Source organism: Botryllus schlosseri, chromosome 4 (assembly GCF_051294905.1).
Source record: "Botryllus schlosseri isolate E-star chromosome 4, Bs_hap1, whole genome shotgun sequence".
Lineage (NCBI taxonomy): Eukaryota > Metazoa > Chordata > Ascidiacea > Stolidobranchia > Styelidae > Botryllus > Botryllus schlosseri.
Window position 1 is genome coordinate 13953035 of NC_137239.1, and position 23869 is coordinate 13976903.

Consider the following 23869-nt stretch of genomic DNA (forward strand, 5'->3'; position numbering starts at 1 on the left):
TTTTGAAAGAAGCCAGCAACTCGATAGTTTATTTAAAAACTACAATGGAACTCAATCAACAATCAATCATGGAAATTTTAGGTCGCGTAGCCAGAGACAATTGTATTGTAATTTATAACTAATTATATATATATATATATATATATAGTATATTAATGGAAAATATTTTAAAAGAATATGTATAAATGTGCCGAAATGGATCCAACCGTATTGGCAATTATAAAAGAAAAGCAACCAAGTATCGTATCAAACCGTTTGGCTGCTTTAGTTTAGGAGTATGCACTGTGCAGGTCTACTAAGCTAGCGACAGAAATATATACCCATCGCGATCAGTAGGCTTACTTAAAGAATCACTGGCGTAGCCGATGCCGTTGCCAACTGCAGATCAGCAGTTGGTAGGAATCCTTCCTCGGAAGGCTAAATACAACAAAATGAAGCATGTTTGGCACGCCAGTTGGTAATAATAGGACATTTTTGACATTTTGGCACGCTGCATACGAAAGGTTGCCGGCCCTGATATTTTTATTTCATTGCTGATGCGGTAGCCCGACCTCAAGGCCCACGCATTTTAAAAGGCTAAACATCGCGAAATGTCAAAACGGGAATGACTTATGATCACGAGTGTAATTTTACATTAGCCACTCCATCAAGTTTATTACTTTTAGTGCATGCGGTACTTGGAAAAACCGATTCGCGCGTGTGTTAAGTAGCCTACATTAGTTATCTGTATGTGCAGAAGTATTTATAGGCTATTTATAAAATCTATATATATTTTAATGGGAGAGTATGTGAACCTAACATTGTTATGACGCTGTAAGCGTTGTGTGTCCTGGAGCTAACAAAAAGTAGAATCAGCAAATCTGTAAACAGGTCACTGCATGCTCAGTGCTCTCAGGTTCAAATCGCCATCCTGTTCTAAGAATCGGGACGACCGACTTTTAAAATTGGTTATATATTGGGGTTGGCCAGCTTCTGAAATCTCGCCAATGTTTCTGACGCGTGTACGACATCATCAAATCAATGGTTGGTTGGTTTTAAATAAACATATATATAATTTTCATATCATCAATATATTTATTCAAACACCGATATTGCGTTCTGGTTTATAATCCCAATTTAAAGTAGTGCGACCAGCAAATGGATCAAGATGTTGAACGCGGCCCGCGAGTTAAAAATTTTGCCCAACCCTGGGTTGGGGTTATTCAGTATATCACGTTTCGCTTTGTTCAGTATCAGTTTGATAATATTTTCATCATTTCAAAACACCACAAAACTGCAATACAATGAAAAGATAGGAAGGTTTCGAAACGACTTGGAGTAGTCTTTGAGATCAGACGCCCACCTTGGCGTAGGCAAAGTAGAGAAGATGGGCATGCACACTGAATGAAAAGTAAAGCAGAGAATATAAAAGGAAAGCGACAAAATGATGTGGCGTGTGGCGGAAGCCGAGATCCATGTTAGGTCATGGTCCGGTAATCTTGAAGGTTGACTAGTATTCATTTAGAAGAAATTGCTTGTATTTCGACTTGAATGCGGACATACTCGACGACTGTCGGATAGCCGGCGAGATGCTATTCCACAATTGAGGTCCGGCATAATTGCTAGAGCAATGCGTTTTTGGTATTCCTACCTGGTCATATGTAGTTGTTCTTCGTTGACGCGCGACTGCCGTACTTGTGCGTGCGCTTTTGACTCACAGGTAATGAAGTAGTCGTTGAAATTTGAGGGACATTGACCGAAATGGAATTGACACATAAATTTGGCAATTTCTAGCTTCCTCATATGTTCTATGTTATTTTTTGAGTAGCGATTTATCCGTTGCACATCCAGGCTCCCGTGGGGCCTTGGCAAAAATGCGGATGATCCGATGTGGTAGTTTTTGCAGTGGGTCAATCGCATTCTTGCAGGCAGCACCCCAACAAAGAATTCCGTATTGTAACTTCAATAGGAATAGAGTGTTGAAGAGTATCAGCAGAACCCTAATTGGCAGAGTGTAACTAAGCCGGCGAAATTGACCACATACCTTCGATAGTTGTGGTTTAGGTGATTGTATGTGACTCTTCCAAGACATGTCCGAATCCGGTAAAACACCAAGGCATTTTTAGCGTTGGAAATTGGTTGTCCAGCGATGCCAACGGTTAGGTTATCGCAGAAGTTCACGACCAATAATTGGGATTTCGCGGCGTTGACCCGAAGGCTGTTAAGGGACGTCCACTTTGGGCATTTGATGATGGGTGACGGCATTCAAGCTTGCAGTAGTAGGTGCGTGAGATAGGAGGTGAGTATCGTCCGCGAACATTGTGGTATTCAATGATGAAGTTTCAAAGATATCATTGACATATAAAGTAAAAAGGATAGATCCAAGAACTGATGGGCCTTGCGGAACACCACGTAACAAGGTGGGGGACGAGGTGTTGGATATCGAAACCGTTTGATATATCCCAGTCAGGTAGCTTTTCATGAGCTCTAGTTGTGGACCCCGAAACCAGTAGCGCGACCCTGCGAAGAGAATAAATCCTACTGGCGAACTTGTGACAGTCGCTGCCAAGTAGCCTATACTGTAGAAACGATATCGTCCCAACAACTATGATTATTATCATTGCGACGAGTCTGTTGATTCCGAGCTGTTCGCCATATTGGCGAGGACGCGTCGCAGAACATTTTAAGAGAATTATCGGAATCCCGAGCAAAATCCTTTATCAATATCAATATAAAAAAGAGCTCATAAAAATAACACTGTGAACTTTTGTTACCATTAGCTTCTTTTTAATTTTTTTTTTCATTGTGTAGTTATAGGGTATGTTTTCCTATATAGCTTGATTGGCAGCAGTATAGTTTGCATAGGCCTTATTACTTGGTTGTAATGACTCGAGTCCAACTGGAATCGCAATTTTTCGGAGACTCTAGTCATGCAGTTTCTTAAATATGGAAAATGACTCGATTCGACTTGAGTCACCCTGTCCATTGACTCGACTTGTACTCGAGTCATTGTGCAAGACTCGAGACAAATCGGGCCAGAAAATGTCTTTCATCTCTTTGAGTATAACTATATAAAGTAGAGATGGTGCTCACCGCTGGCCCGCTGGTACTGAAGTAGAAGTAATGACGTAAATACTAGTCCATCCTCGGTATTACCGGACCACGACTGACCTAAATCAATCTCGCCTTCCATGACATGCCACCCCATTTTTGTCGCTTGCTTTTTTCTATAGCCTACTATCTTCTTTACTTTTCATTCAGTGTGAATGCCTCATCTTTACATCGCCTAGGCCAAGGTGGGTGTCTGATTCCATAGACTACTTCAAGTCGCTTCGACACCATCCTATCTTTTCATTGTAGGCCTATCGCATTTGTGGTGTATTGAACTGATAAAATTGCTAAACCAATGATGATGATAATGAATGACTGAATCAACGGTATGACTCGGACTCGAGTCTCAACACGACTCGGACTTGTATACAACTGTACGTACAACCCTGATATATGCTTGCTTATGCATATTACCTTCACGTGTTTTGTTCCACACAGGTAATGTATTATACTTTTATAACAGCATATATATTCATGTATTTATGTCATTTAAGCCAGGGGTCACCAAAACACAGCCCAAGGGTCGCATGAGGCCCGCGACCTGATTTCAGATTTTGGACAAACGCCAGCTATAGCATTTTGAAATGCTGAATTTGATTTCAAGTTTCAAAATATTGTAGTTGCTGTTTCAAAATAAGCTATTCGCATGCGCCCGCCAACATCACTATTCCTCGCTAGCTGAAACGGCGTCGGCAATAGCTACAGCATTCCATCGAGGGAGAATCAGCTGATACAAATGGGCAGTGGTGGCTTTTGGGGTGGGCGAGATGGGCGGTCGCCCGGGGCCCCCCTGGTTGAAGGCCCCTCTCTTTGGTCAATCCTCAAATCTCTGCATTCGTTAGAAAAGTCCATATCCCGATAATCATCAAGTTTCTGCATGCGGTAAAGATACTTATTTTTTATGTAGTCTATCTTTGCAGCCATGCAATCGAGATGACCTCATCCAGCGCCTGGCTCAAACCTCGACGTGGTGAGCTGGCTCATGTCAGCCGATAGCATTCCAGATTAGTGTGGGTCTATCCAACCTGCAGCAGTTGTATCGCTATTCTATTATTTCACGCTACATGCCATACATCTTCAACAGGAAGGCATGAGCTATAGTTAACTGGTTTACTCCTTTCACAATTTGACAATGTATCATAAAAGAAAGGCTCGCAGGAGCTAGAGCAATTCAGCATTCAGGCCTCCTTCAAAGCCGCGTTACAGTGTCACATTCAAATCACTATCCCCGTTCCATGTGTCGTACTAATATTAAGTTGTTAACAACAGATGCAAAAGGGGGGTCTGGGGAGCGAAGCCCCTCAGAAGCTGCGAATACAAACTTATAGGGGCCTCCCCGGAAGCCTCGCCCAGGACCCCCCCCCCCCCCCAATCGCTGGGCCACCACTGCAAATAGGCAATTGGAAATGCTGCCATGTCGTGTAATGGCCCAAGCACTGCAAAGACAGAGACGCTAAGAATACGACGAAGTGCTTCCACAAGATCAAGCTTTACGATAGTCTTTCAGGTGATACAATGTCTCGCCCCACTATCGACACCTTGGTCGCTGAAAAGGTGTCGCGTGCAGCTCATATTTCGAAATAATAAAATTGATTATTAGTCAGCCCTCGCCATTTACCGGACCACGACCTGACATATATTGATCTCGCCTTCCGTCACTTGCCACTTTATATTAGCTTCTTTTACTTTCATTCAGTGTTCATGTGCATGCCTCCTCTTTACATCGCCTAGGCCCGGGTGGGTGTCTGATCTTAAGACTACTACCAGTCGTTTCGGCATCTTCCTATCATGGTTGGGTTATATTTTTGATCTGAACAAGTCACACACAATGTGTATTGCAGTCTTGCGATGTTTTGAAGTGATGAAATTTCATGAATAAACTTGAACTTGAATGATATTTTTGTTGAATTTGAATCTATTTAAAAAAATATTCCTTCGTTTGTCTCGATATTACGTTCTCGCGGCCTACGGCCTCTATGAAATTAGAAGTCGCCCGCGACCCGATTTGAGTTGACGACCCCTGATTGAATAAATGACTGCATGTATGTGATGTCTGACTGATGACCGAGCTGTCGCTCCTCCGATAACTATGCCTGAACTGTCGCTTCTCCGACAATTATGCCTGGTCTGTCGCTCCTCCGATAACTATGCCTGAACTGTCGCTCCTCCGATAACTATGCCTGAACTGTCGCTCCTCCGATAATTATATCACTGCAGTATTATCTCATAACCTTAAGAAACAAACATTCGTCTTCGGGAAGCCTTGATATGTAGGACTGTTGCCTTCGCGGTACGAATCGACACTTCAGCGCAAATATCAAACTACCCAAGCCCGTCCCAAAAAACACTTCGCAGACGTGTAAAAATCCTTTGTAATCGGTATGAATTAGTGTAAATCGCAAAAAGGTATTCTCGCTAGCCCAAGAAATTAACGAAGGGATAAAATGCAAAACGCAAGCTACCAACAAACCAGCTGAAAAGTCAGCCGGCGAGACTGTTTCCACTTGATTCCAGTAACGTGTCAGTAGATTAAGATTTGTTAAGCTACATATTTTCGAACCACACCGTATCGTAGTACCGACAGAAAAGTTTACTTGAAGACCACATACATCGTACCTTTTGCCTCACGCCAGTACAGAACTGGGCATGTCATACTTAGTATCCAGACCAGTGCTTCCCAACCACTTGGCAGGGTAGTATTTATAAATGTTAGTTTTCTATTCAATATGTCACACAGGGTGGTGTGGGTTGTTATGGAATGCCAGCGATCTTCTAATTGACATGATATCAACTTTATAGGTGTAAATAAATAAAAAACTGGAATACTGACGATCTTACGTTGGCAGTTGATCGAAAATAGGTGTACCTCAATTTTAGGTATTTACGGATATTTTCAAACATGAAAATCAAGCCAATCAAGCCTAGACTTCATCTGATCATATGTAATAATGAAGGCTGAACGGTCGCGTTAATTGTAAATTGCGTGTGTATACATTGGTTGTATTCTCTTTTCTTGGGTTTGGTCATCTCCCATTGCGGGTGGCACAATAAAACTTGCATTAAAAGTGGCTCGCGAAATGAAAAAAGATGGGAAGCACTGGTCTCAACTCAGTAAAGTTCACTTGTAAACGATGTACCGTAACTTTAGTCTCCAGTCAATAAAAAATTGTGCCATTCATAATTAGTATCGAAAGCAAAGTTCACTTGAAAATGATATATATCGTACCTTACGTCTCAAGCCGTCGAAAAACGTGCCGTACAAAACATTCCCTCGACCTTGAAAAGTACAGGAAAGCATACAGCGGCGAAAAAAGCCGCGCGCTGACGACCGCACCTCGGCGTACAAAAAGTGCAATATGTACAATTCAAAAGTGTTGCGTAGCAGCGGCACCGCGATCGGCGGCTCGGCGCGGCCGCTCGGCGAGTGTTGGTTAACGCGCGCTTCACAGCTCAGACGAGGGCTTGCCAGACCGATACGTGGGGTTCGTGAATTTAGAAGTGGCTCTTTTATAGATGGGATTTTCACCCTGAATATTAAAACAAGAGATTAAAAGATAAAAGATAAAAGATTCGTGTGTGCCTGAAATCTCGTCCCAGGCAGGGGTATATAAGCGGACGGGACAAGTAACGAAGTACTTCTACTTGCAACGTAGGCTACTCCGGCAGGGTTGTAACAACTTGAGTCGCGATTTTTTGATGACTCGAGTCAATTTTTCAAATGCGTAAAATGACTCGCTTCGAGTCAATTGTTTGTATCGACTCGACTTGTACTTTGGTCATTGCGCATGACTCGAACCAAGTCGTGTGACTCGAGACTGGGACGCCCAAGACATACATTTCATTGTAACTTTGACTAGTAAAGTTACCACATGATTGGCATTTCGTTATCAGTCCTGATACTTGGAAAATTGGGCCGGAAACTGTTAAAACTGAGGAAAATTACTGTTTTACGAATGCGAGCCATTCTATATCACTATCACTATATCAGAGTTGAAAAATGTGCATTGAACTGAAAACTGAACATAAACATAATGACTTGGACTCGGACTCGACCCTCCACTAGCTGACTTGGACTTGACTCGGTGGTGAGTTGAAAATGACTCGACTTGACTCGAGCCAGAACTATAAAAGTGAGAATGACTTGCGACTCGGAACCTTGCGACTTGGATATCACAACCCTGCTACTCTGGTAGCTTTCGCCTACTTCCGCTACATCTTCAAGTGGCTACTTCTACTTCGGCTTCGCATTTTTCATTTTTTGGGTTCAAAACTAGGCCTAGAACACTTACATCTTACTTAAATGGGAATCACAACTTCTAGTTACACGGCACTTGATTAGAGATTACCGAGGGCATGTAGTAAAATTTGTCTGCTTTCACTGACCAAGAGTGATTATGACGTCACAAATCTCCACATACCCACAAAAATTACGGTTCGGCAATTAGTAAATAATTAAATAAATACAGTGCCCAGAAGTTACAAACTAACAAGTTGGCAGGATCCCAGACATAACAACAACGTACCGTTTCCCATTTGGCGGTCTGCACCTCTTTCTCCCACTGTTTGTATTCCCGAGCGTCCTTAATGGAAGTGAGCAGCTTCCAAATGAGCAGAATCGCCAGTCCGATGCCGACGATAGCCGCGATAATCCCGATGATGATGTATTTTGTGTCGATATAGCCGCGGCACACTGAAAAAAGAGAGTAGTGGACATTAAACTGCAGTGCCCTTCACATTTGACCAACAAGTATAAAAACTTTACATGTGAAATCCGCAACAGTTTATAGCTTACTGTGTTACGAAAGCATTGCCTGACAAAAAATTTTGATGCGCTCTAAGTATGCGGTCTCAAATCAAAGATAACAGCGTGAAAAATTCTTGGCATTTTCCCAAAAAAGTCACTGTATTCAAAATCAAACATGATCGGGCAGTGAATTTTACATCATCGTCAGTCGATATTACGCAGGAACTCGCGACTTCACACAAATAAATACCCTAGCATCCCTGCCTGTTTACGAGAATAAAGGATGGTATATCTAACACCAACAGGTTCCATGTCACAGGATTCGAAATCGACGCAACACAACACAGGAATCACGAAGACTACTTTACAATTCGATACTTGAAATCGAAGGCGTGGATTGACCGAGCGAGCATACCTTTGGTGTCGGGATCAGTGTCGATGCGAATGACGTCGCCCTTCGTCTCGTACCAAAACGTGTACTGGCAATCCGTTACGTTATCCACGGCGCGGCAGCTGTCTCTCAAAACGCTGGCTTTTCCGTCCAGCTACAAACGAAACGATGATTCTTGAACGAACAGGATGTGTCAGAATAACACACCGTAGATTGTAACAAGCTAGAAAACCTCGGTCATGGTCTTCATGCGTTCAAATATTGGAAGGAGAATCTGATACTGTTTCAAAATGACTTGAGCAAGATGACATGCACAATAGCTCATCAGGAGTATACCCTAAAACTGTATTAGGCTACACTGCTCAAATGCAGTGATATCAGACCAATCTTTGTTAAATTCTAAAACAATATACCTATGGCGGTGGCACGCCAAATGTCTGTTTGCTACAAAATTTTCACGATGACATGATGCATTTATTTGTATCTCATCATTTTGACAAATTACACCGACTCTCTACCAAGGAGTCAAGGAAAACTACAGTTTTATTCAAACACTTGTAAATGTAAGTTTTTCGTGCCAGGCGTGAATTGCTACAATGGTAAATCACATTTTCACGATGTAAGAAGAATGTCAGTTTGCAATCACTTTCATTCGGACGATTTCAAATATGGCCAATACCTCTATTGAAGCTGCGGCCCGCGGAGTCGTCAAAAAACTAGGAAATTGGCCCGCGACCAGATTTCAGTTCGAGACCCCTGTTCTAAGTCGACCGTTCCCACGTGTAGGATTTCGAAATTGTGTAAAATTCACATACAAAAACACAAAAGCCACTCACCATTCGCACAGCATACTGCGAGCATTCCGCGTCGCACATTGTCGGGTTCTTGTTGTACAAATCGCGGTTGCCGTATGCGATGCACTGCACGCACGTCTTGTGCAAGTCGCACAGCTGCTGCGGCGAGATCTGACAATACTGTCCGCGGTACTGCGAAAAGCCAAAGGAGACAGGTGAGTGTCTGCGCGCGAGCGGTTGATTGCATGACATTTTAATATCAGTTTTTTTTTTCAAATAAATTGGCTGACATCAAGACAAGATTGGTTTAGCATCTTACGATACATAACGCAGTACAGTCCGGGGACGTAAGCGATTCGAAATCATGGCAGGATCCCGAAGACACGTTAAAACCACTACGAGTGAAGCTACAAAATAAAGGTCGGAAAGCACTCGAGTAGGCTAGTATAGTTTCAAAATCCCAGTAACAGGTATAGCATATTGAACGACACGGGAACACATAGCGTGGGGCCCACCTTAAATCCAGTCTTGGTAACGTTACACTGGCACTCTCCGCATGCGCACAGCCCGGCCCCGTTGCAGTGAAGCTTGCTGTCGCTGTCCGGGTCCAGACACGTGGACTTGTCCGCCGTGCACTCGCACCCGTCGCCTGACCAGCCCTCGTCACATTTACACTTCCCGCAGTCGCACTCGCCGTGACCTGCAAAGAATCATCAATAACAAAAAGGCCAGAGGATAAGTACGCAATTATCAGGGTTGTCAAAATTCTCATGCACTCGGACCGTTCAATAAAAGCAGAAGCAATGCCACTGATTTTCACGGGATTTCAAGTGAAGTAGTTTTTTCAAGTAGCTTGCTGTTGAGGCAGGATACACAAGCATTAAAGCAGGAATTTTTAAAGTAACTGCTAACAGTACAGGCAAAGTAGGGACTTTTGAAGTAGGTAGTATGGTAGAGCAAGGGATCTTCGGCCGGGGTCCACAGACTAGTTTCAAGGCGTTCGCGAGAGGCTGATGTTGAAACTACAACTACAAGCTATAAAACTTGACTGTCCTTTATTTGTAAGATTTGGCCTCAGGGCTGGGCGAAAGTGACGACTAAGGCAAGTTTTTGCATCTTTGGTTTTAAAGCTTCCAGCAGCTTCATAAATACTCAGAAGTTATGTAGTATGGTGTTTTAAGCTGTTTGGAGTGATCTTGTATTGCAACTTCTTGCAACTTTTCTCCATTTTTTCAAGCAACTTTTTTGATTTTTAACGAAACTTGCAAGTTTTTTCGATTTTCAATGCAACTAAGTTTTTACTGAAAATATTTGGCACTACCGATATATGCAAATAGATCGCTTGCTTATTTCACTGTCGTTCAAATTTGAGGTCCTGTCTGATTTGACGTAGGCTACTTTCAGGCTAGACCACCGAAAATCATAATTTCACTGGGTCAATTTTTTTGGGCTATTGATTTCGATGAAGTCGTCAACACTGAGTTTTGCTACAGTGCCTTGTAAAACGGATCGATTCGAGTACATCATACCCTAATAATTTCAAGGAACTTGTCCAAAAATGCAACTTTTTACTGAAACTTTCGTGAAAACTAAATGCATCTTTCCACGGATTTGTCTGCAACAGTAACTTGCCCTAGATGACCTATTTTTCAGGTAACTTGAAATGGTAACCTTTTTCTAGTTTTTTTACTGATAATTTCATTCAAGTACAATAATATTAGACGGTCCACTTAAAAAACCAACAAAATTTAGAAATCCACGCCAAAAAATGTTCCAGAACCCCTGCAGTTAGAGGTCGGCTACACAACAGGAGTAGGGATTTTCAAAGGGAGTTAGCAGCTGAAGTAGTCCGTGTGTTACAGGTCGATTGGAACCCTCACTTCAAAGTTTTGCGATCAATTTATCCTTCGGCCGGACGGCAAGTGAATATGGCATGCATATTTCATGACCCCGGTGACATGGTTTCGTTGGCCCATTGTTACGGAAACTTACCCCAGGCTCGCAAGCGCAACATATAATACGTATCGGTTCAGTGATAGTAAAAATCGCCTCTTACTATTCAACTGGAATCATTACGATCGATACCGGATTCATTTTGCACATCCCTAGCGATAACGAGCGTAATTACTTCAATTCCGTTGAAAAGAGAGACATAAGATTAAGAAAATAGGGTGCAGAGAGAGTGAACACAGTAAACAGAAAAACGCCAGCTGCCGCCAACGCTTCAGGCCATTATCGGCTGTGTACATGTAAATAATTGATTACTTTACGGCGCAGCATAGAAACACAACATTCAATCCGGCAAATACTGATACCCACCATTGCACATTTTCGTGTTGATTCGGTCGCAAGATGTGTCGTCGCATTCGCAATACGTGCCGTCAATTTTCCTACCCGGATATTGCCTGTAACATAAATTTATAAGTGATGCATTGAAATACAAATGCTGTGATCTGCGACATTTTTCGGCGAAACTACTTCATTTTTGCAATTTATATTATGATAACTATAAAGTGTGCTTCGCTTTTCAAGAGAAATCGTCATTAGAGTGAAATAACCTGGGTAGTATCAGAGTGATAGTTTAAAAAATCGCACTTATTTACGAAAAAACATCCCGTTACCATGATACACTGATGCAGTGGTTCTACCGCCCAACAATTCTCTCATAGTCATGCAAGCTCAACCAAAATCACTTTCGCAATTTCAAAATATAAATCTTAATAAGTAATTTTGCCTGATATGACGATAAGGGGGGGGGGGGGGGGCGAACCACTGGCCTAAAACATACCCGCCACTGACAAGAGCATGTAGTAAAAGTACGCAAAACCCAACCCCTACTTGAGTACTCCAAAAAAAGCAGACGTACTTCATTACTGACACCTCCGATCAGTGGACAAATGCAATTCAGGTATGTAAAACGTAACAAGTCTAAAAACATTGCCACTTGAGTAGATTAAGTACTGCAAGTAGGTACAACCTACTACAAAACCCAACAGCCTGAAAAACTGCTTCAAGAGCAAGCAGAAATAGCGCAAAGTAGCAGTACTTTTTAACTGACCGCCTCTGATCAGCGGGATACAGCAAGCTCGACTAAGTCCCAAGCAAACAAGTCAACTATCCACACGTCAACCCACCAGCAAAGACACTGGCCGCAGAGGCATTGCCCTCGTCCCGAGCAGACTACGTCATCCTGGCCAAAGTCCGTGTTTGGATTGGTGCAATTTTTCAGGTACGCCTCGGCGCTGGAAATGTCTTTCTTGTCGCAGGAGCAATCGAAACCCAGGTACCCCGGGTCGCAGACGCAGGCCCCACAGTCAAAATGTCCGTTTCCTGGGAAGGAAGAACGGATTTGTAAACGACGGAATGGTATTCGATTGAGAGTTGTGCGCTAGACTCAAGGCCGGGTAGCCATGTGCAGGGTTGTAACCAAGTCACGAGGCTCCGAGTCACAAGTTAATCTCACTTTTATAGTTTTGACTCGAGTCAAGTCCAGTGATTTTCAATTCACCGCCGAGTCAAAGCCAGTGAGTAGAGAGTCATTGTGTTCAAAGTTCAGTTTCAAGTTCAATCCGGTTCAACCCACTTTTTTCAACTCTGCTCGAGTAATATAGAATGACTCGCATTCATAATATCGTCATTTTTCTCAGTCCTGACAATTTCTGGCCCTATTTTCCAAGTACTAGGACTGATAGACGAACTACCAACAATATGGTGACTTCACTATTCTTCGAAGTTACAATGGCACTTGGCCGTCCTAGTCTCGAGTCATACGACTCGGTTCGAGTCGTGTACAATGACTCGAGTAGATGTCGAGTCAATACACAAATTGACTCGAGTCGTGTCATTTTACGCATTTGAAAAAAGACTCGAGTCAAGTCGAGTCACCCAGAAATTGTGACTCGAGTCATTACAACCCTGGTACTTGCCGTTGGACAAGGCAAGTGCAGATATAGCCTTTCAAGGCTTTCCGAGTCTTGTACCATCTCTCCATGCTGTCCCAGTAATGCGGAGTGCATAAGCGGGGAAGACAGTGTCACTGAGCACAGCAATCAGGCCATTGGCGTGGGATCGAACCCACCTCTTACCGATCAAGAAGCCGGACGCTCCACCATTACACTATCTTACTACTACAGAATACTGGTGCACAAGATGAACTCTGCAGTAATAACGGTGTACAAAGAACAAAACTATTAAAACATAATTTTCACACAAGACAAAAACAAAATAAAAAGGTTAACAGTTGGGAGCCGCTGTGCTAAATATCCAGCACACTGACTGACTTCTGAAACCCCTGGGGTTGCATAGTTTGACCTGTGACCCCCTGATTTTGTTCATAACAGTCATGACCGTGACTTTCCAACTATTGCATATCTCGTAGACAAAACATCCTGAGCTAAGCAGTGAAAAAAAGCTGTGTAAACCGGCAAATTGTCCCCACCTGAGCAGTTGGAAGCGGGAGCGGTGGCGTTATCGTCGCACTGGCAGTCACACAGGGTCGACAGGTTGATTTCGGTCACGTCGTTGTATCCGTAAACCGTGATTTTCATTTTCTTGGGCTCGTCGAAACACTTGTTCGCTTTGATGCTCAGCGTGAAGTTGACCTTGAAACAGAATTCGCCTTTATCCTACTGCAAAGTGAGCAGGCAATATATTTATGTCAATAGCAAGCCCAAAGAACAGCAACTACCAATGTTGATGTGTCATGGTGTGGTGGTAATAGCTCCCTATATGAGACTAGACCAAGCTTGGATACGTCTTCAATGTCGCCCTTGAAACTAGAGGTAATCAGAAACAAAGCTGGTTACGATCATTTTTTACAAAAAAGTTATTGTGATTTGGTGCACAATATGACTATAACAAAGAAAATTGATGAACTTGAACGGAGAAAGGACAAATCGTCACATTTTCTAAACTTAGGTCCACTAAAGTGAGCACAATGACTTGGACTCGGACTTAACCGTTGAACCCAGACTTGGACTCAGACTGGACTCGATGTTAAATTGAAAATGACTAAACTTCCCTCAAGTCAATACTATAGAATTAGAATTGACTTGTGACTCGGGACCTTTTGACTTGGTCACAACCCTTGTTACATTACATCACTTTGACCCACAAAGCATCACCGATTTAAGCGTAAACATGGCGCACCATCACTATCTCGCATGGGCTGAACTTAGAAATTAGTTGTAGAGTCGCAATTGAGATTTCAAGAAAATAGGTCGAAAAAGTTCTGGAAAAAAGACTGATTGGCGATCGTTCATTTCTTTACCCCTGCGACACAAGCATTTTTGACCAGACCGGCTTGTTCGGAAGTATTTCAGATCTTACCACATCGCCAATTTTCAGCCCGTCGCAACTGAGCCCGTCTTGATCGCCCGATGTACAGTGACTCGTTTGACTCACAACTTCAACGCCTTCCGGCACGTCGACTTCGAGCACCACCTGTTGCACATAACGCAAAAGCTTTACCGGGACGCTACCGCAGAGTTTTCGATTCTCAATTGGCCTTGACATCCACAACTCGAGTTTGAGTTTCACGGCATGAGCATGCGTAGCATATGAATACAAGATCCTTGTCAAAGTAACCCAACTTAATAGCAGCTGCAGCATCAATAAATAATGTTACCCCCAGTGGCCAGATTTCAATAGATTGCAACAGCATGCCCCATCACAGTTTCACACGACTAAATTAATAGTAGCGGCACTCTAGGGCAAGTTTTTGTTGCACTAAAATCGCGAGAAACTTGCATTCAATTTTAACAATAGTTGGGGTAGGAAGTTGCATTCATAATTTTTGTTGAAGTATCAGGGTATGAGATACTCGAAATGTTCCGTTGTATAACTTAGTTCCTGCACAGCTGTCAAATTTGTTACTTCGCCATTCAACGGTCTGACGAAACCGCCAAAAATACATTTTTCCCGGTACACAGGAAGAAAATTACGCAATGCGGGAATAATCTCCCCCCAAAAGCCAAACAGCATAGCGATAACCCCCTCCTCCTAAAAAAAGTCGAATAACACACCCCAAACCCCCTAGGTCTGCAAACTTGACCCAAGGTAATACAGAAAAACGGGACGAAAATTTAATTTTCGGCGGTCTTGCCTGGCCGTTTGTGAAATGGGAAACTTTTTCAAATTTAAACGACAGAATTAATGAAGCGACCTATTTAGCCTACATATTGTTCAGGCAAGGTAGTGCTTGGCAGGGGTAGTTAAACTTCTTGCTTACAAGCCATTGTAAAGTTGCAAAAAGCGGCACTATAAAATCCCTCCAAACAGCTTAAAACATCATAGTACATAGATTATGAGTATCTAGGAAGTTGTCAGAAGCTGTAAAAAATGTTGCAAAAGTTGCAAAAACTTGCCCTACTTGTGAAGCAATAACTAATAAACCAATCACGATTGAGAGGAAGAGAAGTCGCATGCATCTAGAGATGGGATACAAAACACATCCAAATGCAACTGCACCGGTAAACTGAATGAAGAACGCAGGCCAACACAATCATGGAACATTCCAAAATTGTCAAAATTATGTAGCCTACAGAACATTCAACAAATCAAACGGTCTATGAAACGATGAAAGATGAAGAATGCAAATCCCATCCATTAGTCCTGCCATTCTACTTCTATTCATCAAATACTTTTTACCAAATATATTAGAGAAGAAATGACAATAGTGGCGCATATTTGATTCCAAGGCCGTACCACGGTACAATTTCGAAATATACATGAATTTCCAGGGTACAACACCATGGGTTTCAGTCGCTGCGCCACATAAATCCACAAAACAGGGGCGAATCATGTCCCACGAAGAAATATCTTTGTTTTAATCTGATAACATTTTACCCAGCGAGGCGAATTTTAGTAACTATTCAAAGAAATTTCAAACGAAAACAAATCATAACTTCCCAAGCACGGTCTACATACTTGATTATACCGAGGATTGAAGCACAGCACATGATCTGCGGAATCGAATGACACATTGGCACAATACAGATGTCACCAGATCTCAAATCACATAATGACAAAAACAAGAAACTCACCTGTCCCAGAAGATCGTTGTAAGCCTTTTCGATCAAATCAATGATATTGTCGGAGTCCGAAGACAATTCTCCGACTGTTGATTTCGGTATCAAATCTTGTAATTTCTACAATGTAAATAGAAGTCGAAACAAAGTTCTGCATACAACTCAGCGGTGAAGTACCTCATATGTGTTGTACACTTCTTTTGTGACTGCGAATATCGGCTGAATACGGTTCGCGCTGATTTTTTCGACCAAATGCCCGATGGAAGGATAATCCTACAAGAATGGCACATCAAACAGTGTAAAATATACATGTACATAAAATAAATGTAGAGTATATTAGGGATATGCAATCGTACAGCCTAAAAGAGCAAAAACAACTCCTCTTTCGCATTCTTTCAACTGCACACTAGGGGTCTTCAAAAATGAATTTTTTTCTCAAATCGTACTGGCTACTTGATAAAATTGTTAGGTTATCTAATTTAAGCCTACACACCAAATTTGGTTCAATTCCAACCAGTGGAAGCGGAGTTATTGCCGTCGAAAAATTTGGATTATGAATAAAATAGTATTTACGGAGACCAATTCTTTAATTATTTTTTATAGTGGTGCTCACATTAAATACTATTTTATTCAAATCCAAATTTTTCGATGGCAATAACTGTTTCCACTGGTTGGAATTGAACCAAATTTGGTGAACATCGTTTCTATAGACAACCCAACACTTTCATGGGGTGAACAGAAAATTTTCAAATTTTTGTTATATATTTTTATTTAATAAATAGAAACTTTCTTCTCCTGTAGCAATGCGGCTACTGGTTGGAATTGAACCAAATTTGGTGTGTAGGCTTAAATTAGGTAACCTTACAATTTTATCAAGTAGCCAGTACGATTTGAGAAAAAAAGTCATTTTTGAAGACCCCTACTGCACACAACAGTGCCAAGCTAGCTACCAATGTATAATAAAGCGTTAAAAATAAAAACCAATTATCCCCTCTATTTTGTGGTAAATCTGAATATTAGCAAGCAGTTCTGGTTTTAAAAACACTATAAAACAACAAATCTTGTAAAATCACAAGCAGCAACTATAAAGAGCTGCAATGAATCAATGTAGGTTATCACGTTTTAGTAACCTTTACATGACATCCTATTTTTATCAAGCTACAAAAGTAAACCCAATAGATTACTAAAGTGTGATAGTGGGCATAGTGGCAATATACAGTTCACTCGTAACTGGGATATGCAATCACAATCAACTGTACCCACCATTTCATTGGCTTTGTAGTAATTCCCAGTCGAGTCCAAGTAGCACTTCCCATCATTGGGGGCCACAATACCTCCTAGTTTACCGTCTCCCGCGTAATGGAACACGGCGTCAGTCACGTAGACAAGCAGATGGGTTGATTCGTTCCTCCATTTGATTTCGTTCTAAACCCGACACAGGCTATTAGCCTATTACTAAACAAGCATTCACAAGATTTAATTTCAAGACCATGGCATTTGGACCAAACACAATGGCATATTCTTGGCCAAGTGACAGTAATTTGGCCAGATTTCGGGTTTTACTGCGGTTTTCCTCAGCACAAGATGTATTCACTCTTTTTATGGAAGAAGAAACTCTTCAATATTGGATGATGATATCATGTATTTTGATGCAGATTTACATTTAGTTTAGATGACGATAGTGAAAGACTAGGCTGATAGAAACAGTCCCAATAAGCTAATTGAATTGTGATGATTTTTCTTTGTTCTATGAATACATAAAGACGAAAAATGTGCATCATCATTGAAAAGTAATCTATACTCCTCACTAGTCTCACAAGGTAGGTTTGCATTGATTGAAAAACACTGTGCAAGTTGCAGAAACTTGACATTAAATCAAAAGGAGTTGCACAATTGAAGAGTATGTGTTTCAAGGAACCCATATTTTACAAATACAATCTTGCTGTGATTTTGAACACCGTTGGCACTTACTTTTTTATAACTTCACATACAATAAAGAAGACAAAAATTCGACTTTGACACTGTGACATTATCTCTATTTGCTACATCACAAGGAAGTCGTGACCCCATTATTGAAATTAACTTGCTTCCATCATATTGTTCACAGGTTACGCTTACGAGTTTAATTCTTTATCAACCAAATTGTTTTCAGATAAATGAAGACTTTCGGAGGTACAAAACTTTCATGATGATTTTAATAATACATTCATTATAGATAGTTAAATATAATAAAACAACAAGCTTTTCGATCTAACACTCCTCAGGTGCAATTGACAGCAAATGAGTAAATTACAAAACTTGGAATAACTACATACATCCAATTATGAAATCATAGAAACAAATATAGCACAAACGACAGGCAAACCGTGAAAGCTTCAGGTTTTAATATTTGCACATTGCACATAATGAATATACTATTCTAACATTTGCTACCATTGCAGGCCAAGCTACTATCAAGAAAAATTTTAGTGACTGTGACCGCGACACATTTCCCATTACCAAGTGCCAATTGCCATTCCCAGTTTGAACTACATAAATATTTTGCCGCCCTCACCGTACACACGATAGCTTGCATCATAGCATCGAAACCTCCCTCCGGAGAATCCAAGTTCGAAGAGTGGTTCACTTTGTTGACCTTGTCTACAAAATCGTTAATTTCCAGCGACAGTGGAAGATCGTTGTGGAAGCTGTAAGCCGGAACGCAACTGCTGGTCGGCAAGCACGGATTCAAAAGCCTGCAACGCGCAAGTAGAGAATGCAGATGTCACAACACTCAGACTTCATAACTGTATTATTTAGGGCAGCGGTTATTAAACAGGGAGGGCGTAAGCATGAATGTGTTCTCCTATTTCAATTATGACAAGATAAACAGTTAAGATAGTAAGGCATACTGGAAAACAACTCTACAAATAATATTACGAGAAACCTATGTGGATTGGAGCTATCTGCGGACCTAATTCCAAGACATGCCCGGATCTGAAATATGAGCTATCGATACCAAACAAGTTTTTCAGCAAGTGGTCAATAAGGGGATCTTCAAGCTCAACACACCTCAATGTGACATTTATTGAAAACAGATACCAGAAGGTAAACACACATGGAAATAGAATGACTAACTTGACTTGAACAATGTTTACAAAAAAAGAAAATTGACTATTGAGATTCAGGCATTCAGCCATTGGCCCATTGCTTACAAGGTCAACACAGAGTCCATATGCATCACAAGAGTACTCAAAACTAGACCCCATGTCCACTTTATTGCAAATAAGACTCATGTGTAATAGTAGAGCAGGTAATGTGGTGCAACCCATATGCAGCTCCTAAATTTCAACTGAAAACCAGGGATAGTTTCGGAATTGCAGAAACAAAATACCAGAACTAGAGTGTAAAAACTAAGGCCTACTATGTTCAGACACATAACTCAAGACTGAGTCTCATGTCTACAACAGTTAGGCCGAAAAGTATTGTCAAACATGAGATAACAGTAGTCAGACATCTGGGCTAAATTTAACATTCACAACGTATGAGTCAGAGACATAATACTGATAACAAGCACTAAATAAGTGAGTACATCTACAATTCTACAGGTATCAAATGATCTCACTGATGGCAGATCTTAGATAGGAAGTGACATTGCCATAAATTTGAAAAATAGATCCCATATAAACATTGTTTAGTTCCAACTCGGCTGAGTTAGAAACTAGACGGCCTACTGACAGTCAAACAGGCGTATATTATTGTTCACTAAAGACAACTCAGTTAACTCCTATAATCAGTCTCTCTAGTGAAAGATCATACAATTACATAGCATAGATTACATATCAACACTTAACTTGAAGGCAGAGAGCGGTCGGTACTCTGTTCAAAAACCAAGTATGACACAATCAAAGCAAGAGAACTTACTTGGCTGGGACAGTTGAAATGAAAGGCATCACGGTTTTATCGACGAACGAACCGAAGCCGAGCCTGAAATTTTTCGTTATATTTCCCATCGTGTCTCCGAGTTTTTTTCCCAGCTTTCGCAGGGACTTCAAATCGTCTTGCATTGAACTCGATAAATCCAGAAGGTAATACAAATCGACGGGATAATCCTCGGCTTGTTTGTACGAGACCTCGATCATGCTGGGTGCCCCTAGGAAAAGACAACGTCAGGGGTAATTTCGTCAGTTCCCCACAAGATTCGATTAAGAACAGAATATGCAAACTTGAAATGTGGCTGTTATTCCACAACCACAATACTTCACGAAATCACAATACTGTCATGCTCAGGGGTGGGCGTGCAGTTTCATATCTAAATTGAAAGCAGTGCACATCATTGTTAACACTTGTTGCTAAGTGGATGCGTTAATATTACGCTGTGTCCCTAGCTCTGTGCTGCTTGGTAAAATCATATAGTCACACTTGAGCATGTGGGTAAAATTTGAGGTTAGGGTCGGGTATGATTTAGAGATTGAGGATTGGGTTAGGGTTAGGTTTGGGGTTAGGATATGTAGGCCTATATACATGTTGATTTCGGGGTTAGGGTGCTGTTCAGGTAAGTGTTGGGGTCATGAAACCACATGCGAAAGTGACGCATGCTAAAGTGTCGCATGCTGATCTGTCGTTTTTCATTGTGCCGCATGCTCATATGTCGGGCAACCGTAATAGACGTAGGTCATAAGTCCGTGGAGTACTTTAGGCGTGCGTCACAATGGTGCAACTGCTGTATGAAAATTTTTATAAGTAGCCTAGCCTATACAACTTGTTTCCAAAAAGTTATATGTAGAGGCTTCGGAGACGATTAAACAGACTTTGCGAAACTCATCAGCATAATAGAGGCTATAGCAAACATCAAAGTAGCATTTCTATCCAGGGATATCTATCTGCGAAGTTTAGATATCCCTGTTTCTATACAAGGATACCGAACAATAACAATCAAGTTACTGGTTTTTAACTGCTAACTTGGCGCGTTCCTCTTGCAGAAACTTCAATAGAACCATGTATAAATATCTAATATCAAAGAGTTGGCAGTAAATATAGCTTCCAATATTACATTTGATATGAATACATTGTTGCAATGAAATTTAAGTTCAATTTTTAATTTTCAAGGTTCAACGGGCCCGCAATTTTTTTTTCAAGTTTTATCGGTCCGCTAGGTCAAAAAGGTTGAGAACCACTGGTCTAAATCACAGACCGGCCTGCAAACAGTGTTTGAACTTGAATAGCCTATGGAAACAGTGTCTTGTAAGTTTAATTGTTACGGCATCATTTTTTATATTGGCTTTATTTGAAACCTGGATTACTCACACGACAAGATAGCGTAATGGTGAAGCGTCCGGCTTCTTGATCGGTAGGTCGTGGGTTCGATCCCCGGCCGGGTCAGACCAAAGACCTGATTAGTAACACTGGCATCCATGACTTCCCTGCTTGGCGCTCATGCATTACTGGGATAGCATGGAGGGGTGGTACATGACTTAGAAAGCCGTAAAGGCTATATCTGCACTTCCTTGTGCAGCGGCATATGCACATCATGCACTCATGGTATGCATATGCACAGATCGTGTGTATGTGTATCATGAGTCGGTGTATATGCCGCAAAAACATCAAGGACAAAAATAAACTATGTCCTTTCCTTATGCCTACATACGTTACGTACTCACGGTACATAAATATACTAGACTTCAAAGTATAAGCATTTCTTGAACAGTTTATACAGTAGTTTTTGTCAACACGCAGAACATTATTAAGAAGATTTTATGGTCTAAATTCCAAGAAACTTTCCGGGGGCCCCTCAGAATCGCATTGCGGGCCGCATTTGGTCCGCGGTCCGCGCAATGCCCAGGTCTGGTCATGCTCAAGGATGTTTTGTCAATTCGGATCAAATATTGTACTTGAATAGCAGTCAGTCAGTTTATTTCATGTATGTCCTGGGTAAAGAGGTGACTACGTGAACTTCAGCAACACTACTCACATGACATTCACAAGACTAGCCCCACAAATTAAAACCCGTGTATTGCATGAGCGTATAGTAGCCTAAATAATAAAAACTGGAAAGCATTCATAATTGTACAAATTAGTTCATACGATGAAGTTTTCAAAAGTGTGATCATTGGCCTAAACATGGTAAGTAGAAACCCTTATTTACCCCGATTCCCCCAACATTGCTAAAGAAAGAATCATTGTGAAAGCGCAGAAATGCTATACAATGCAAGATCGTACGGCAATAGTTACCTGGTCGAAGTTGTGCAGAAACTACTTGGGGTCGCAGTTGAGTTGCTTTGCCTACATCGGACTCTCCGACGCTAGAGTGGTCTTCGTCAACTGTAAAAGAGCATATTCATAAAATTCGATGCTACAAATGCGAACTTTAGTTATGGTAGTTGATGAAAGAAGTCACCCAAGAAATGCGGACAAAATCATCAAACAGCGCATTGGTGTCGGGTGTCGCTGTCCACGTCACCATAAAATAAGATTTTGGTCAGACTACACACTAATCTTGTCAAACTCATAATAATCATTAGCATTGTCCACTTTGAAGAGCTTCTTGGAGACTGTACAGAACTTCAATATACAATTGAATAGTATTTTCATATTGAAATGAACACAAATATTTTCGGCTGACACTCGTCAGGGGTAATCATCAGCAACTAGTAGAGAATTGGAAATATTTCATGCCGATGACGTCCTTTTTTGTAATTACGATTGTTGATATACATTTTTCTTTCCAATTCTAGACTAGTTGCTGACGATGACGATTACCCTTGACGAGTGTCAGCTGAAAATATTCGGGTTTACTTCAATATGAATATATTGCTCAATTGTATATTGTCCATTGTATTCGCTATTTTCCCAAGATAGGTTGGATATAACTTGATTTTGCGTTACTTGATCTCTCTCTATCATACTATAATACAATACATCATTGTGTTTCAGCTGTAGACAGTAAACGCAATAATTGTAAGGCATTCAAAAATCTTCAAGTCAGGGTTTGTGCATCGAAATTTTGATGCGCAGATGTCTAGCATCATATTTACTGACTCAATGAAACAATAACACAGACAAAGTCAGTTTAGTAACCTAGGCTGCAACTGCGTTCCTTGAAATGAATAATGCTTATCGGTTTTTCGACTTATTCCACCTATACACCCAAAATGAACATTACGCTGCATTTACTAACCAACTGGATCAATCTTTGATGGCGGATTGATGATAGATTTACATTTCCCGTCTCCTTCGGCAAGGTTCTCGGCCAATTCGCATCGAGAAACAATAATGTTTGGGTTGTCATCGTAAGTCTGCAAACGCATATCAAATCTCATTGAAGACCAAATCCTCAAATGCTCAATAGAGCAAAATTCAAGTAACCTATCAATGAAATTACACCATAGTTTGTACACACATGAACACTATGAACAGACTAAATCACATACCGGGTCTTCACACCAACCGCATCCAGCTACCTCCATACATTCAGCACATGATTTTGCTTTTCGATCCGTGCACGCATTGCTAGCACCTGAGATTAGTATTTTAACATACCAATAACTATCTCCTCAAAAGCCGATCAACTCAGCAGCATACGTACCATAGTTTTCTTCAATGAGTGCAAGTAAGCAGAATACTAATAAAGTCTTAGGCCTATTCATAATATAAATTCAGTTACGCCTATATACCTGCACAAATAAAAGAATATGGAAATGTTGAAGTCTGTTGAGTATGTTGCTGATGTTAAAACTAAGACTCACATTCTAAAATGATTATGAACGATAGCTAACTGACACGCTCACCTCCTTATTTCCAGCAACACATACATTCTCCTAATTCCCACAAAGCCCACATTATC

At 41.2% G+C, this 23869-nt stretch overlaps 1 protein-coding gene across 1 annotated transcript; it reads right to left on the reverse strand.

The window, feature by feature from the left end:
• Positions 1-5444: 5444 nt before the first annotated feature.
• On the reverse strand, positions 5445-23706 carry LOC145438180 (integrin beta-1-A-like). The gene is made up of 18 exons (XM_080315545.1): positions 23612-23706; positions 23457-23542; positions 23204-23321; positions 22258-22347; positions 19951-20179; positions 18602-18782; positions 17311-17472; positions 16225-16320; positions 16063-16167; positions 14348-14461; positions 13458-13620; positions 12154-12349; positions 11339-11424; positions 9535-9719; positions 9062-9211; positions 8250-8379; positions 7614-7780; positions 5445-6617 (listed from the first exon to the last, which is right to left on the reverse strand). Exons 1-18 carry the CDS (start codon positions 23670-23672, stop codon positions 6534-6536), a joined length of 2403 nt encoding a protein of 800 aa, XP_080171671.1. The 5' UTR covers positions 23673-23706; the 3' UTR covers positions 5445-6533.
• Positions 23707-23869: the final 163 nt, after the last annotated feature.

Excerpts from the sequence above, each read along its gene's own strand:
- LOC145438180 (XM_080315545.1), bottom strand. The coding sequence starts at position 23,672 with ATGAATAGGCCTAAGACTTTATTAGTATTCTGCTTACTTGCACTCATT. Across the intron at positions 23,543-23,611 it reads ACTCATTGAAGAAAACTATG|GTGCTAGCAATGCGTGCACG; the intron begins GTACGTATGCTG and ends TACTAATCTCAG. Across the intron at positions 17,473-18,601 it reads TGCAAGCTATCGTGTGTACG|AACGAAATCAAATGGAGGAA; the intron begins GTGAGGGCGGCA and ends TGTCGGGTTTAG.